Source organism: Callithrix jacchus, chromosome X (assembly GCF_049354715.1).
Source record: "Callithrix jacchus isolate 240 chromosome X, calJac240_pri, whole genome shotgun sequence".
Taxonomy (NCBI): Eukaryota; Metazoa; Chordata; class Mammalia; order Primates; family Cebidae; genus Callithrix; species Callithrix jacchus.
The window spans coordinates 33352318-33368929 of NC_133524.1; the positions used below are offsets into that span (position 1 = coordinate 33352318).

Here is a 16612-nt window from a genome sequence, read left to right on the forward strand (position 1 = left end):
AATAACATCATCCTCAGCAAACTGACACAAGAACAGAAAATGAAACACCGCATATTCTCACTCATAGGTGGGTGATGAAAAATGAGAACACATGGACACAGAAAGGGGAGTACTAAACACTGGGGTCTATTGGGGGGAAAAGGGGAGGGCCAGTGGGAGGGGGAGGTGGGGAGGGATAGCCTGGGGAGAAATGCCAAATGTGGGTGAAGGGGAGAAGAAAAGCAAAGCACACTGCCATGTGTGTACCTACGCAACTGTCTTGCATGCTCTGCTCATGTACCCCAAAACCTATAATCCAATAAAAAATTAAAAAAAAGAAAAAGATTATCTTATATATCTGTTACCTTTAGTTTTAGATACATAGTTAATATGACCAGTTTGAAAGAAAATGTGCACATATACACCATGGAATACTATGCAGCCATAAAAAAGGATGAGTTCATGTCCTTTGCAGGGACATCGATGAAACCGGAAACCATCATCCTCAGCAAACTGACATAAGAACAGAAAACCAAACGCTGCATGTTCTCACTAATAAGTGGTGTTGAACAATGAGAATGCATGGACACAGGGAGGGGAATATTACACAGCGTGGCCTGGGGTTTGGGGAACTAGGGGAAGAATAGCAGGGGGTTGGGTGATGGGGGAGGGACAGAATAGAAGAAATACCTAATGTAGATGACAGGGTGATGAATGCAGCAAACCACCATGGCATGTGTACACCTATGTAACAAACTTGCACAATCTGCACATGTACCACAGAACTTAAAGTTTAATAAATAAAATAGAAAAGAAAAAAAGAAAAGTATACTTGACCTCCAGATATATTCTGATTGCCTTCTTCTCCAAAATAAATATGGCTAAGGTGGAACTACTGGTCACCGTAGTAAACTATTCCATTTCTTTCTATTAGCACCCAGTTTTCCTTTCTTTAAAATCATAATGACCTACACTGTGGCTCATAACAAATATCTGAAAACCCTTTTTTCTTCACTCATTTTTCCTGTAAACTTTCAGCAAACACTCTCCTTCAGCAAGTAGTGCCAGATCTAATGGGATCTGATGAAAAGAAGAAAGGAATGTGCCATATTAGGAAAGAAAGAATACTTCTAGGTAGATGTAAGTGTGAAAGTCCTCATCAAAAATATCATAAGAATATTAATCTCCTGTTGGATGAGTAGTTTGCTAATAGTTTTTCCCTTTCCATGTATTGTCTTTCCACTCTGTTGACAGTTTCCTTTGCTTTGCAGAAGCTAGAAACTCAGATATCATAAAAACAAAAAATAACAATAATATTTAAAAACGGGCAAATACTCTAAACAGATATTTCTCAAAAGAAGACACACAAATGACCAATTAATATATGAAAAAATTTTCAACATCAGTAATCATCAAATAAATTCAAACCAAAACTACAATGAGGTATCATCTCACCCCAGTTAGGATGTATATTGCCAAAAAGATAAAAAAAATAATAACTGTTAACAAGGATGCAGAAAAAAGGGAACCATACCACACTGTTAGTAGGAACGTAAACTGGTACAGCCACTGTAGAGAACAACATGGAGGTTCCTTAGAAAATCACAATAACCACAAATATCCCCTTTTTCTTGCCTGTTTTTGTTTTTATTTTTCCTACCTGGACAATTGCAATCCCTACCTGCTTCCACTTGAGCCCTTTTGATTTATTCTTCTTCTAATAGGAATAGACAGCAAACTTTAAACAACCATTTAAAATAAAATGAAATGATGCCACTCTTACGCCTAAAAGTCAGATAATTTTCCAAAGCACTTGACATGATGACTAAATCATCACTGTGGCTTCCATATTCATTTCTGACTCTTTTTCCCATTCATTTTCTCCTGGCTCTTGCTGTTCCACTTCCAGTGGCTTCCTTTGATCTTAAACATGCTAAGCCCTCTCTTGCCTCAGATGTTTCCTCCACTTCATTTTCTACCCAAAATTCCTTCACACAGCAAATTTTCAAGTTCTTACTACTCAGCTATCAGTTTTAATTTTGCTTCTTCAGAAGACTTTCCTGACTACCCAGTAGAAAGTAGTTTTCCTGCTCCTGTTACTCTCATTTAAAGCGTTCTTATTGCTACATTTCAGAGTGTATAGCAAGACTTAAAACCAGGTATTGTTGTGATAATGTGTTAATCTATTTACTTTCCATTTTCACCACTAAACTATTATCTCCATGAGGATAAAAACAGTGTCTACTGTATTACCCACTTATACTTGATAATATTTTTTTAAAAAAACAGCTAGAATGTAGATTTTTAAAAATTTAGATATATACCCTTTAGAATTTAAAATAATCTTAACCATTTTACACATCCAAATTTAGATCATGGGATATGAAAGCATCCTCAAATATATCAGATAATTGGACAATTTTGTTCCCAATTATTTATGTTTTTGCAGATACTGGCATCTAATGACAAATAAGGAATTATCTTTAACCCAAGAGAGTATATCACACCCTTATTTTGTATGTAGGTAATTGCATAATGCATAGATTTACACTTCATTTCCATTCTCTCTGGAATGCTGAACTGGTAACAATATTCACATTTGGTTTCCTTGTTTTTCCTACATGGTCTTCCTCTTCTCCTAGAGTACATGATTCTTTCCTTTCACAATCTAACTCATTTGGCTACAAAGTCAGAATACCACCAGAGTGATACTCGAAGGGAAAGCACAGACATATATACTATCCTAAGATTAGAAAATGAAGATGAGAACATAGCTTGGATCTATAGCTTTTTTGTTATGCCACACATGAATGTGTTTAAAATATTTCTCTTGAACAACAAATTCTTAGTACATATAACATACATAAGTTCTTAAGAAATTTTGAGAATAGACAGGCTTTAAAATTGCACTTCTATAAAATGAAAAACATTGAGATTTTAGTAATACTGTTGGTTTTATACTGTTCTTTCTTTCTGTTGCTTTTCCCTAGGTTCTATATAAATTGGTGATGTTCTTTCTACTCATCCATTAATGCTCATCCAACAAAGAAATGCCAAATGTGGGTGAAGGGGAAGAAGGCAGCAAAACACACTGACATATGTGTACCTATGCAACTATCTTGCACGTTCTGCACATGTACCCCAAAACCTAAAAGGCAATTTAAAAAAAAGAAAAAAACAAGTACCTTTCACACTGACCTTCCAGGAAAACATAAGTGGAATAATCTACTATCTAAGTAATATTTAATTTTTTTCCTGAACAACTCTTCTAGCACTGACTTACTTCAGGAGAAGAATGTGAGCTAGCTGATCCAGGGATATCTCATCAGTGAATTAGTAGAATCAATGAACTTTGTCAGTGATTATATTAGCTGAGTTATTTGCCTTGAGTTTTCCTTTTCCTTTTCTTTTTATTTTTTCATTTTCAAATGTAGCTTTTGCCTTTTGACATTACTTCTTTTCCATTTTGAAAGTTTACTTAACAATAACAAAAGACCAACTGCCTCTAACGCATAAATTGAAATTCACTATTAATTTCCAAAAAGGTACCGTAGTTCCCCTGTATCTGTGGGAGATATGTTCGTACCAAGACCTCCAGTAGATGCCTGAAACCATGGATAGTACCTAATCCTATACACACTGAGTCTTTTCCTATTTATACACACCTATGATAAAATTTAATTTATAAATCAGACGTAGTAAGAGATTAACAACTAATAAAACAGAATGTATTATCTATCTTTCTCTCCCTCTCAAAATGTCTTATTTTACTGTGCTCACCAATTTTAGGATTGCAATTGACCACAAGGCTTTGAAACCATGGAAAGCAAAACTGCAGATGATCAGGGACTAACATATTGGTACTTAACAACGAATACTTAAAAGTATTCGTTGCTTTAGTTCAAAATTTTATCTTTCGAATAAGAAGTATTTAATATACACTATTTGTGAATATATCTTACTATCCATAATTTGATATTTAAATACAAAATAGGTATATTTAATATTAATTTGTTAATAAAATAATTGATAAAATATTCTGCTGTAGAAAATTGAGGAACTCAGATGTTATTGTAGAGTTATTTTGTGTGTCTTTTTTAATTCAACTATTCTTAACATTTACTGAATCTTAATTGTTATTTAAAAATAAATGTAGGCCAGGTGTGGTGGCTCATGTCTGTAATTCCATCACTTGGGAAGGCCACGGCAAAAGCATTGTTTGAGGCCAGGAATCCAGCCTAGGAAACACAGCAAGACCCTGTCTCTACCAAAAAATCTGCCAGGCATGGTGGTGCATGACTATAGTTCTAGCTACCCAGGGGAGCTGTCATGGGAGAAGTGGTTGAGCCTAGGAGGTCGAGACTAGTGTGCCAAGTTCACACCACTGCACTCCAGCCTGGGTGACAGAAGGAGACCCAATCTCAAAACATAAAATAAATAAATAATAAATGTATCAAAAAGGCCAAACTTGGAAATGTTAATAAAAAGTAAACATTATTTACCCTATTTCTACACACACATATATTACCGATTCATTTTATTTTGCACCAAATACCTCTGTGTAATGTATTTTTCTTAATACCCTTATTATTATACATTTATGTTCTGAAGAAAACACTGATAAGAAATAATGACTAAGAATAGGATTTCAGCCGGGCATGGTGGCTCAAGCCTGTAATCCCAGCACTTTGGGAGGCCAAGGCGGGTGAATCACAAGGTTAAGACATAGAGACCATCCTGGCCAACATGGTGAAACCCCGTCTCTACTAAAAATACAAAAAAAAATAGCTGGGTATGGTGGCGTGCGCCTGTAGTCCCAGCTACCCGGGAGGCTGAGGCAGGAGAATTGCTTGAACCCGGGAGGCAGAGGTTTCAGGGAACTGAGATCACACCACTGTCCTCCAGCCTGGCGTCTGGTGACAGAACGAGACTCTGTGCCCCCCCCAAAAAAATAAAAAGAATAGGATTTCATTTTTCAGTATGGCAGTTGTGTTCAAGAAAGTCATTTTGCCACCATAATAAGATGAATGTGTACTATTTAAAATATATACTATGAAAATATTTCTATATGCCAGACAAAAGATTTGCCAGAATTAATTGTGCTTTAAAGCAACAACATAGGAACAAAGCCTTAAACAAAAGTAATGGTGAAGGAAGACATTAGGAAATCTTAGTTAATTACACTGAGGCAAGGCACAGTGAAAGAGATTGTCCATACCTGTTGGCACATGTGATCCCACTGGTTGTTAAGTTCTTTGAGTTCTGCCTCAAGTCTCAAAGCAAACTCTGGCTCTGCTTCATTCTTTATCTTCTTCCCACCTTCATTGACACTGTTTAGACTTGGCTGAATTGTCTGAATATCATTGACTAAAAGCTAAGAAAATAAATCAATTTAATCCAGCTGAAAAAATTACGGCCACATATTAGTTATGTAACATAACTAGAAAATGTAAAATTAAGTCTCATGGAATTACATATGGATTTTTGTCTTTTAAAATCTGAGATACATAGATATTGATATAGACAGCTACATGACAGACTTGCAAAAATGTTCAATGGTTATTATGGCATGAATGCAGTAGGGAATTATTTGTATTCTACTTCAAAACAAAAGGAAAGAAATTTAATATTTCTGGTTGAAAACTGTGTGAAAATGACAGGCTTCATACTCTACTGTCTTTATTAGTGTTTTCATTTTCAAACACAGGATATTGCAGAAAGTGTTTATAGCATAATGAGTGTGAAGGTTATTTGTGAGGTGGATTTCCTTTTTTTAGCTTGTACTATAAAAAATTTTCTTTAAAGAGCAAGATTATTTTCTTCATGCTGCATGACAATGGTATAATGAACATTTTTTCAAAACCGCATATTAGTACAGTATGTTATACATGAAGAGAACAACAACACAGTATGAATAATAATTTGTCATAAGAAATAACTAGTAGCTCAATCAATTCTTTACATTTAAATTATACTGCATTTTATAGTAAAATAATGTTATCAAGTGAGGCTGAGTCAAAGGCAATGTTTTGTCAGTTTCTCACTTACTTAGTCCAGGGTTTCTCAACATTGGCACTTCTGACATGTTAGATTATGCAATTCTTTGTTGTAGAGGGATGTTGTATGGACTGTAGGATATTTAACAGCATCTCTGTCCTTTAACTACTAGACACCGGTAGCATCTAACTAACCATCCCCACCTGCCAACGCAGTTGTGACAATCCAAAATGTCTACAAATATTTTTTAAAACTCTGCTGAGGAGATGAGGGCAAAATCCACCCTGGCTGTAAAACACTCATCTAACCAAATAATATTCATATACAATTATTCATATTAAAGGCATCATATAAAAATCTTACTCTGCACTGTTTCAACTGCTTTTTTAGAATTTCTGAATCCCCAATGGCAGGCCATTCCTCCTTCAGAAAAACATCAACTTCAGCCATCCATTTCTTCAGGGTTTGTATGTGATTCTGAAATGTGACCCGTTATAAGGCATTATTAGTGTGCTGATTACTTCTAACACATTTCTTCATTGTGAGATATCTAAACACCAGCCCTAAAACAATTCCCATGTTTAAAGGGTGTCTCTAAGTAGCTCTTGAGAAAAAGAATATTTTTACTAAGACTGCATTTTTATGGTCTACTGTATGAGCACTGGTGTGCAAAGTCTGCTATTGTTAAAAATAAAAAATTACTACCAAATGTGGTTTTATGATGTTACTCTCGAGAACATTAAATCACATCCCCCTCTAGAGAAATTTTAAGTTACAAAACAACTCATGAGAATACTAACAATGTGCCCTTACAGTACATAAAACAAACTATGAACAATAAACTCAATGTAATCGTGTCTTTATAGCCTCCCTAAAACCGAACTTTCACAAATTGTTTTCTCCAGCTGACAGTTTAAATAGTCCTTCCAGTTGGGAACTTTCAGACTAAGATTTTGTCATAAAGAGTGAGCTTTAGCTTTTATTTGTCTAAACAGTATGAAGTAATGATCAGGTAAAAATCATCATCTTTTATCATTTATAAATAGCCAATACCTCCCACCCATGATTCTTTCCCATATTACCTTTTGTCTCTGCTGTTTTCCTACTTATAAAAAGTATGATGCAACTATGCTGTCTACATGTGTTATTTTCTTCCATTTTACTTCAATTTCTATTGAAAATATATACTCTATAAAAAGTTTCCCCTTTAATATGATTATCAATAATTTTTAAAGTGCTTATCTAAATCAGATAACTTCAACATCATCACCTTGCTGTTATCTTTCAAGTCTACATTTGCTCTTTTTCCACATCTTCAGTGTCCTTGTTCACATCTTACTATTGACTCCATTACTGCATTAGCTCGTTGTGATATCTGCCTCAGACTTACCTCATTCTAATTATTGATCTACAGTGATGCCAGTAATCTTCTCCTCTCCTCCTTCATCTTGTGAGGGTAGTGTTTTGAAAACACAAGTGGAATCGTATATTTCCCTTTGTAAAATAATCAATAGCAGTTTTTCTTATTAAATTGTTGCTATTGTTATTAGTCTCATCACCATCAGATTAAAACTCAGATTGTAAAACATGGCATCCAAGGTCATTCACTGTCTACTCTCAAACCATTTTTCCAACCATAATATTTTATTAATCCCCAGATATATTATCTCCCCAATGTTGAACTTATTCCAGTTAACTGAAAATGCCACTACTATGCTTTGTCAAGAACTCTTTCTTTGTCACTATTAGCTAACTAAATTCTACCTATTCAATGTATAGCAGAGCTAACCTATGTTCCAATCATATTTCATAAACTTTTCTTTGAGCTTGTGTTGGATCTTCTTACTATGATAACCTTTCCCATACTGCTTAAGTTATTTACTGTACAAGGCTGAATAATGTTACCCCCAGGATGCCCACACCCTAGTCTCTGAAACATGTGAGTATGTTGCCTAACATAACAAAAAGAACTTTGAAGATGTGATCACCTTAAGGATTTTGAGATGGAGAGATTACACTGGATCATCCAGCTGAGCATAACGTAATCATAAAGGTTCTAACTAAAAGGAAGCCAAAACAGAGAATAGGATAGGGAGAGAAAGGAAAGAAGGAGAGATAGAAAGAAAGGGAGATGGAGATAGAGAGGGAAAGATGAATTGGCACTGCACGATGTTACACTGCTGACTTTGAAGACCAAGGATAGGGACATGAGCCAAGGAATGCTTCTTCTAGAAGCTAAAAATGCCAGTAAAACAGACTCTCTCTCTTTGAGCCTCGAAAACAGACACAGTCCTGCTGACACCTTAATTTTAGAACACTGAGACTAATTCTGAACTTCTGACTTCCAGAACTCTAATATAATACATTTGTGTTGTTTGAAGCCATTGAATTTGTTAGGAGTGTCATGGGAACTGAATACAGCTACATTACTCCTTCACTAGAATGTGGGCTCACTGATGACAAGAGCCATGTAATTGTGCCCTCATGGGCCACTGGTCTTGGCCAATAAGTGATAATTTCATGCAGTATTTACATAGGTATGCATGTACACATATGTTTATAAGTAAAGACATGCTATACATTAAATAATCTTTTAGGTTTGCTTAGTGTTTTGGTTTATAAAAGGTAAGGACAAAAGCTAAGTAGCTAGACTGGAATTTAAATCTGGAAGCATCTTGTTGCAATGGTTTTCAATCATAATGTTTTCGACATTTCCTTCTCGCCATTAACATTTTTCACAATAAATGACCACTCAAGGGACACATTACTCACCTCATTAAATATTTTAGGCTTTCAGACCTTAATGCAATCTTTGGTTTACTGTTTTTCTTTAGCTTGAGTGGTTGTTAGTATGGTGGCACTATTCAAACAAATTAAGTCAGTAGAATTTTGTTTGAGAAACAAGTGATGTGCTAAATTTAAGCATATAATTACACATGAAATGTGATAAAATAATTTATCACTATATATTACATGTGTAACATTAATATACATATGTAACATGTCACATATATTTGATTACATTATATATAATGTATATATGTACATGATATAATTCCATTATATGTGTGTATGTGAATATACATTATATGTATATACAAATAAGGTGTTTATGTGTATACATATATACACATATATATGGAAGCTAAAAATGCCAACAAAACAAGATTCTCTTTTAAATCCTCCAAAATAGACACAGTTCTGCTGACACCTTAATTTTAGCCCACAGAGACTAATTCTGAACTTCTGACCTCCAGAACTGTGATATAGTAAATTCGTGTTGTTTGAAGCCATTAAATTTGTGATAATTTCTTAAGAGTGTCATAAAAGATCAACACACCTACATTTCTCATACACATATACATATAGGAAATTTTGCATAATGGAATTTATATATAATATAATCATATGACTCTATCACCATATTTTATATATAATAGCACATGTAGGCAGCACAGTTGAATCATACATTTTTATAAGTAGCAAAACAGCAAAAACAAAATGTAACATAGGAAATAATCATATATAAACTATAGTTATATATATAAAATGGTTACATTATACAGATGTATAATGTATAACTGTTTTCTAGTCATAAGCTAAATGATTACCTACATCTTAAAAGAAAACCAGACTAAAGGAATGATTGGTTCTGAAAATCATTAAACTAAAAGCACATTTAATTCCTATTGGTATTGGTGAAAATAGCAAATTAATTCTAAAAAGTAATCTAAGAAAACTCTTATTCGTTTCTTAGAAGGAATAAGTAAATCACCATCCTTTGTAAAAGACTCATGTCTTTTCATCTTATCGCTAACTTTGAAAGATGCTGGAGTTCAAATGTTTATGTACCTTTACAGTTTATAGTGTATTGTTAGGGAAACAAATAAGTAAATAAAAATGAGTGTAGAAAGTAAAATCTTGAATTACCTGAATTTTTCTGAGTTTACTCATTTGCTCCTCTAGCTTTTGACAATGCTCAACCAGCTGAGAGGAGAGTTTCTTCCAGCGTCCCTCAATTTCTTCAAATTCTGATTGATATTTGCGACTAACTTCAGAGGGTGCTTTCTTTGACATCTCTTTCACAGTCGTGCTGAGATAGTTTAGGCCACTTTGTTGCTCTTGCAGAGAACTTTGTAAAGCCTCAAAAAAAATTTAAGTACATTTATACTAATTGATGAATAATAACTGATGAGTTTCAGTTAAATTAACTATACTTAAAATGAAATCTATGTGATTCAAATATGTAAACAAAGTAGATGATCTTATATCAGTTATAAACATTTAGTGGTAATTTAAATTTTACATATCCTAAGAGTAACTTGCATATTTTTTAGTGATATTTTATTTAATACTCCATATGTATTGTTCTAAATAATGTCAAGTGTATCTCAAAACTGTATCTTACAGAGTCAAAGAGTTTTGGTGCATCTACTTTTATTGATTTAAGTGCATATATTAATAACTACATTTGTGATAAAGTTAATGGAATTGAAGTTAATTATACTGACCTTACAGAAAAGCAGACTTGATTCTCTCTACATAAAGCTATAGCTAATAATATTGATATGTGAAATAGAAATACTTATTGAATAATCTAGGTACTTAATATTTTATATTTTCAAAAAAGTTATTCTGTTATGTAGAACTACAGTGGAATTCGAGGATAATTTTGCAAGAAATTTATAAAATTTATTAACATTTATTCTGTATAACACATGCAATCTCTTATAGTAGGATGCCAAGTTTAGGCTTACCCTATATAATATTTACTTAAATGTTCCCTTCTCTTTATAAAATAATAAAGGCTCATGAGTAAAAGGTGGAAAAAAAAGAACTAAAATTTTATATAACTTTTGAATTTTTTCTATGTATAGCTGAATATTAAATATATAATCATATTATATGCACAAATAGACAGTTGTTCTTTCTCATATAATGTGACCTATAGCAAACAAAAATTCGTTAAACATCTAACTTTTATAATTTCATAGTATTCTATGCCTATTTCGTGGTACTTAATTTTTTTTTACTTTACTTTTTTAACTTCACTTTTATTTTACTTTTTAAAATTGTTCCCCTATGACTGATTATTTAGATAATATCTAGCATGTAGCTACATTTTGAACTACGTGTTTTGTCAGCATTTGCCCATGTCATTGGGTATTTTTCAAAAACAAAAATTGTAATGGCTTCTCTAGTTTAACGACTTCCATTATTAGCTCTATAATTTAATTTCTAGTTTTCCACTCCTGTAAATTATGTTTATCTCTATTTATCTAGCCACCCATTCATCTATCAATCAATGTCCTCTCTATCTCAAGTTTCATTTATATCTTTGAGTAGATTGTGATTATTTTTGTAAGATATAGACTGCATGGAAATTATATTAATGTTCTTGTATGTTATTGGGATGCACTGAAGAGTTAACTCCAGTAAAATCCATATTGAAAATACATTTCCAGCAGTAAGAGAGAATTTTTAGTTCTTCACTTCCAAATCTGTACTTACATCATTTTTGTCTGTGAACACAATTTAGTATGCAAAATAGATAACTTATTTTATGAATTTTTTTACTTCTTCAGTTACAATTTAAGTAACAATTATTCATAGGATTATTATCCATATGTATCTCCTTTTGAAGTCTGCATTATTCAGGACTTTCTTCCTTACTCACAGAAAAAAAGTTTCCTTGGTATCATATTTCTTCAAAATTGTCTCTGGTGTTTTTACAATGTTTGTGATTGCTTCCATTGGTTTTTATGCTTCTCCACCTAAAGTTTTATAACATTATTATTTAAAAACTTTTCCAAAGTTTATGCTTTTGAATATTTTCTTATATGTGGTTTTTATTTTGGTGTAACTTTGGGGAAAATGTTAAAACTTCATTTTTTTGTTAATTAATACATTTCCTAATAATATTTATGAACAATTATTTTCTTTCCTCACTATCTAGTTCACTGGAAGTAGTTTCTTCTGCTCATCTAATTGCCTTTTCTTTCTCCACTTTGCTTATTGTTTCATGTTTTTACTCTTATTTTAAAAAGTTTATTAGTTCTATTAGGCCACAGGTTTTTCCAAATAAACTTTGGAATCATTATGCCAAGCATTAAAAACTACAACAAAAAGAAATAAAAAAAGGTTAAGCAGCTACCATTTGGTATTATAGTAGAATAAATATCTAAATAAGACACTAAATAAGAAAAGTTGTTTAAATATATATTCCTTTGAATACATTTTCTAAAAACATTTTAACACACAGAAAAAGATTCTATATGATGTTAAAATTTGAATTTTTAAAACATTTTTATTAAAGTACACATATTATCTCAGCTCCTAAATATGTTTTCATGTCTAAAGAAATAGAAAATTTTTGACTATATAATATACTATTTTAAAATTAGTAAGAAAAGTATTCTAAAATCTTTTACAAATTATTTATTTCATTTCCCATATCAGTATGTTCTTTCCTGATATAAGGATGTTAAAACACGTAGCTATTAGAATTCAACTTTCTCATTACAATATTACATACTATTAACGTTTAAATTTAAACTAATTTTATAAACACATCCAGCCCTCCATATTTGTGGATTCTGAATCAGTGGATTCAATCAACTACTAATAAATAATACTTGAAAAATATAATTACATCCTTACTAAACATGTAAGACTTTGTTTATTGTCACTACTTCCTAAATAATATAGTATAACAACAATTTTTATAGCATTTACATTGTATTAGACATAAGTATTCTGGAGATGATTTTAAGTATATCAGAGAATGTACAAAGTTATGTGCAAATATTACACCATGTATATAAAGGATTTGAGTTTCTATAGATTCTGATATTCATAGGAATTTCTGGAACTGACTCCCCATGCATCCCCAAGATGACTGTACACTGATTTTACCCATCTGTTTGAGAATGTTAGAGGAGTTACAAATAAAGAAGCAAAGGAGGGAAATAGCACCATGGCTTTTCTAATAAGCAGAATCACTATGTCTGAAAATGCATGCTAAACTAAAAATATACTTCATAAATAGATCATATCATTGTTTTCAAAAACAGCATATATATATGATATATCCATAAATAGATAGAGAGTGTATATATAAATAATACTTTAAAGTCTCATTTTCTTTTGCTCAATGGGCAAACTACCATACTTGCCACAATTAGTTAAATTCTAATATTACTTAAAGGTTACATCAATGTGATTGTTTGACAAATAAGAGGACTGCTTTATTGTTTTGACATTCAAATTTTCACAAACCTGCAATTCCCCGAGTCTCTGCTCCATGATTTCATACTCAGTGACACTGAGTTGAGGTATAGAGAGTTTGGCTTCTGATTGCTGGATCCACGTCCGGATGGTACTCATTGTCTCCTGATAGCGTGTGGGTGGCAAAGTGTCAAAAACTTTATCGAAAGGGAAAAAAGAATGAGAATCAATAAACTGTTTCACACTTTGCTGTGTTTTCCTAAATTGTCACTAAACTCAATCATATTACTATTTTCAAATATTAGCAAAATTAGAAAATCTGAAGTGCATATTTGAATATGATTATGAAGATACATTCCTGTTACATGTGTTTGCCAGGGACCTTACATATATTACATTCATTCACAAATCAGCCTGTAAATTCTGTATTGTTTAATTCATTTATAAGGTCAGGAAACAGAAAAACAGATCAGGTCAGAAAACAGAAAAACAGAGAAGCTGAGTAATTTGCCCAAGGTCATACAGATGGTATTTGGAGAAACTGAGCAGAGTCCAATTATATCTGATATTGAAAGGCTACTCTCTTTCTGCACTATCATTTGCCTTTGGAAAAAATAGTATCATTATCAAAAGCCCTTGAATTTTAAATTATATCATGTCATGTCTAATTTTACCAAAACAAAACCCATTTATGTATGCTTAGTATACGTATCAAGAACTCTAATAATCATCCCATATATATTACATTCTTAATTCTTATAATAAATGTGTGAGGTATACATTGTTAATCCTAACTACAATTGAGAAAACAGGCTATTAAGAGGCATATATGTGTGTGTGTGTGTATGTGTTTGTGTATATATAGATATATATAAACTTTTACATGTATAATTATATTAATATGTATATTAAGGAAAGTATTAGAGATACACAGTATGTATATACACACAAGTTTATATGTTTTAAAGTATATGTGTGTGTTTATATATGAAATGTCACTTAAGGGGCAACACTGGTCATGTTGAAAGAGATTAGACACAAGATTGAGAATGCTGCAGAGAACTGTAAATGATAAAAAGGATTTAACATATTTTAGGGATAATCCAAAAGAAATCCTAGAATAAAAAATACAGTAAGTGAAAAATAAGAACTAAGTGCATGGGTTTAACAGCAAATTTGACAGACGTAAAGAGAGATTTACTAATCCTTAAGATATCTCAGAAGTGGGCAAAGGATATAAACAGTCACTTTTCAAAATCAGACATATATGAGGCCAACAAACATATGAAAAAATGCTCATCATCATTGGTAATTAGAGAAATGCAATCAAAACAACAATGAGATACCATCTCACGCCAGTTAGAATGGCGATCCTTAAAATATGTGGAGACAACTGATGCAAGAAGATATGGAGAAACAGGAACACTTTTACACTGCTGGTGGGAGTGTAAATTAGTTCAACCATTAGACAGTGTGGCGATTCCTCAAGGATCTAGAAATAGAAATTCCATTTGACCCAGCAATCCCATTACTGGGTGTATACCCAAAGGATTATAAATCATTCTATTATAAAGACACATGCACAGTTATGTTCATTGCAGCACTGTTTACAATAGCCAAGACCTGGAACCAACCCAAATGCTCATCGATGATAGACTGGACAAGGATAATGTCACAAATACACCATGGAATACTATGTAGCCATAAAAAATCATGAGTTTGTGTCCTTTTTAGGGACATGGATGAATCTGGAAACCATCATTCTCAGCAAACTGACACAAGAAGAGAAACAACACCCCATGTTCTCACTCATAGGCGGGTGTTGAACAACGAGAACACAAGGACACAGGGAGGGGTGTATCACACACTGGGGTCTGTTGGGGTAGAGTAGGGGAGGAACAGCGGGGGGTAGGGAGGTTGGGGAGGGATAACAGGAGGAGAAATGCCAGATATAGGTGACATCAATGGAGGCAGCAAACCACATCGCCATGTATGTACCTACACAACAATCCTGCATATTTTGCACATGTACTGCATAACCTAAAGTGCAATAAAATATATACATATACATTTTAAAAAGTCATGGTGTGAATATGAAATTGAGTCCAACTTGAATTCCCCATCATTGCCTGTGAGGGGAAAATGCATTGCATATATGTATAGAAGCTGAAGTCATGACATACATGTACTTGGGAAAAATACTCAACTTGAGCCTTTATTTCCCTGCCAACCATACGCCGAACTTGTTCCTATTCCCCATGATCAATCTAAAGTCTCGGAGGCAATACAACCAGCAAAGGCTCCAAATTTTATTAAATAACACAGATCAGGACAAAAGTAAGCATTTCTCTAAAATGTGAACACTGACAAAGGTGTCAAGAAATAAGATGGGACCTACAATATATGATGATTAACATAGAAATGGTTCTTCAGATAATTATAAGTGCAAGAAAGTTTGGGTATAACTTGAATTTCTAATGCCAACATATAAGTTGTTTTCTTAGTTTGAAATACAAGAATCTTTGTGATTGGGAATTCAATCGGGATTTTAGCCCAGTTTTCTAACAAAATCAATATTCTATCCTACAATGAAAATACATCATTTAATCACTTCACAAATTTTTGCTTATGCCACTTGCTCTGCTGAAAGTCCCTGCTGGTCAGGCTCCATTTTCACAAAGGGTTCCAGGTGTGGTCTGACATGAGTAAGACAGATGGGTTTATAGGAATTTTATCTAAGATCACCTGAGATTTTGTTTTAAAAGTCATAAAACTCCAATGAACCAAGTGAAATTGAGGTCATTTTAATAAGTACTGCTCTATTATTCACCTTCTGGACAACTGATTTATTTTCCAGTTCAATTGCATTTTTCTAACCAACTTTGTGTAACTATAAACTACCATGCTACTGAAATATTTATTAGAATAAGAGTTATTTTTTTCTTTTGGTGAATTTTCCTTCTTTTTCACGATTTGCTAAAAGTAGCTCTATTCACTTAGCAATAATTTCTTCAAAATATCCTGTTAATCTATTTTATATTTAACTGACAAATAATAATTCTGTATATTTATGTGGTATAATGTGATGCTTTATGTATGTATTGTAAAGAGAGTTACTTGGGCTAATTAACATATTCATCACCTCACCAACTTATCTTTTTTGTGAAGATATTAAAATGTATTCTTTTACCAATTTTGAAATACAGTTTTTTATTAACTGTTTCCACCATGCAGTACAAGAGATCACTACAACTTATTCCTCCAGTTTCAGTAACTGAAACATTCTAGCCTTTGATTAACACCTTCCCTCTCCCAACCTTCCTCTTCCTTCTAGTCTCTGGTAACTACCTTTCTATTCTCTGTTTCTATAATTTGACTTTTTTGGATTCCCCATATAAGTGAGACTATA

At 32.8% G+C, this 16612-nt stretch overlaps 1 protein-coding gene across 17 annotated transcripts in view; it reads right to left on the reverse strand.

The window, feature by feature from the left end:
- Positions 1-16612, reverse strand: part of DMD (dystrophin) — a 2312475-nt gene that overhangs the window by 1395102 nt on the left and 900761 nt on the right. For all 17 annotated transcript variants that reach the window (XM_054251383.2, XM_035288503.3, XM_054251382.2 and 14 more), the window contains 4 exons: positions 13255-13400; positions 9907-10119; positions 6340-6453; positions 5198-5353 (listed from right to left, as the gene is read on the reverse strand). In XM_054251383.2, coding sequence (XP_054107358.2) covers positions 5198-5353; positions 6340-6453; positions 9907-10119; positions 13255-13400 — 629 coding nt within the window. The remainder of the gene's footprint in view (positions 1-5197; positions 5354-6339; positions 6454-9906; positions 10120-13254; positions 13401-16612) is intronic.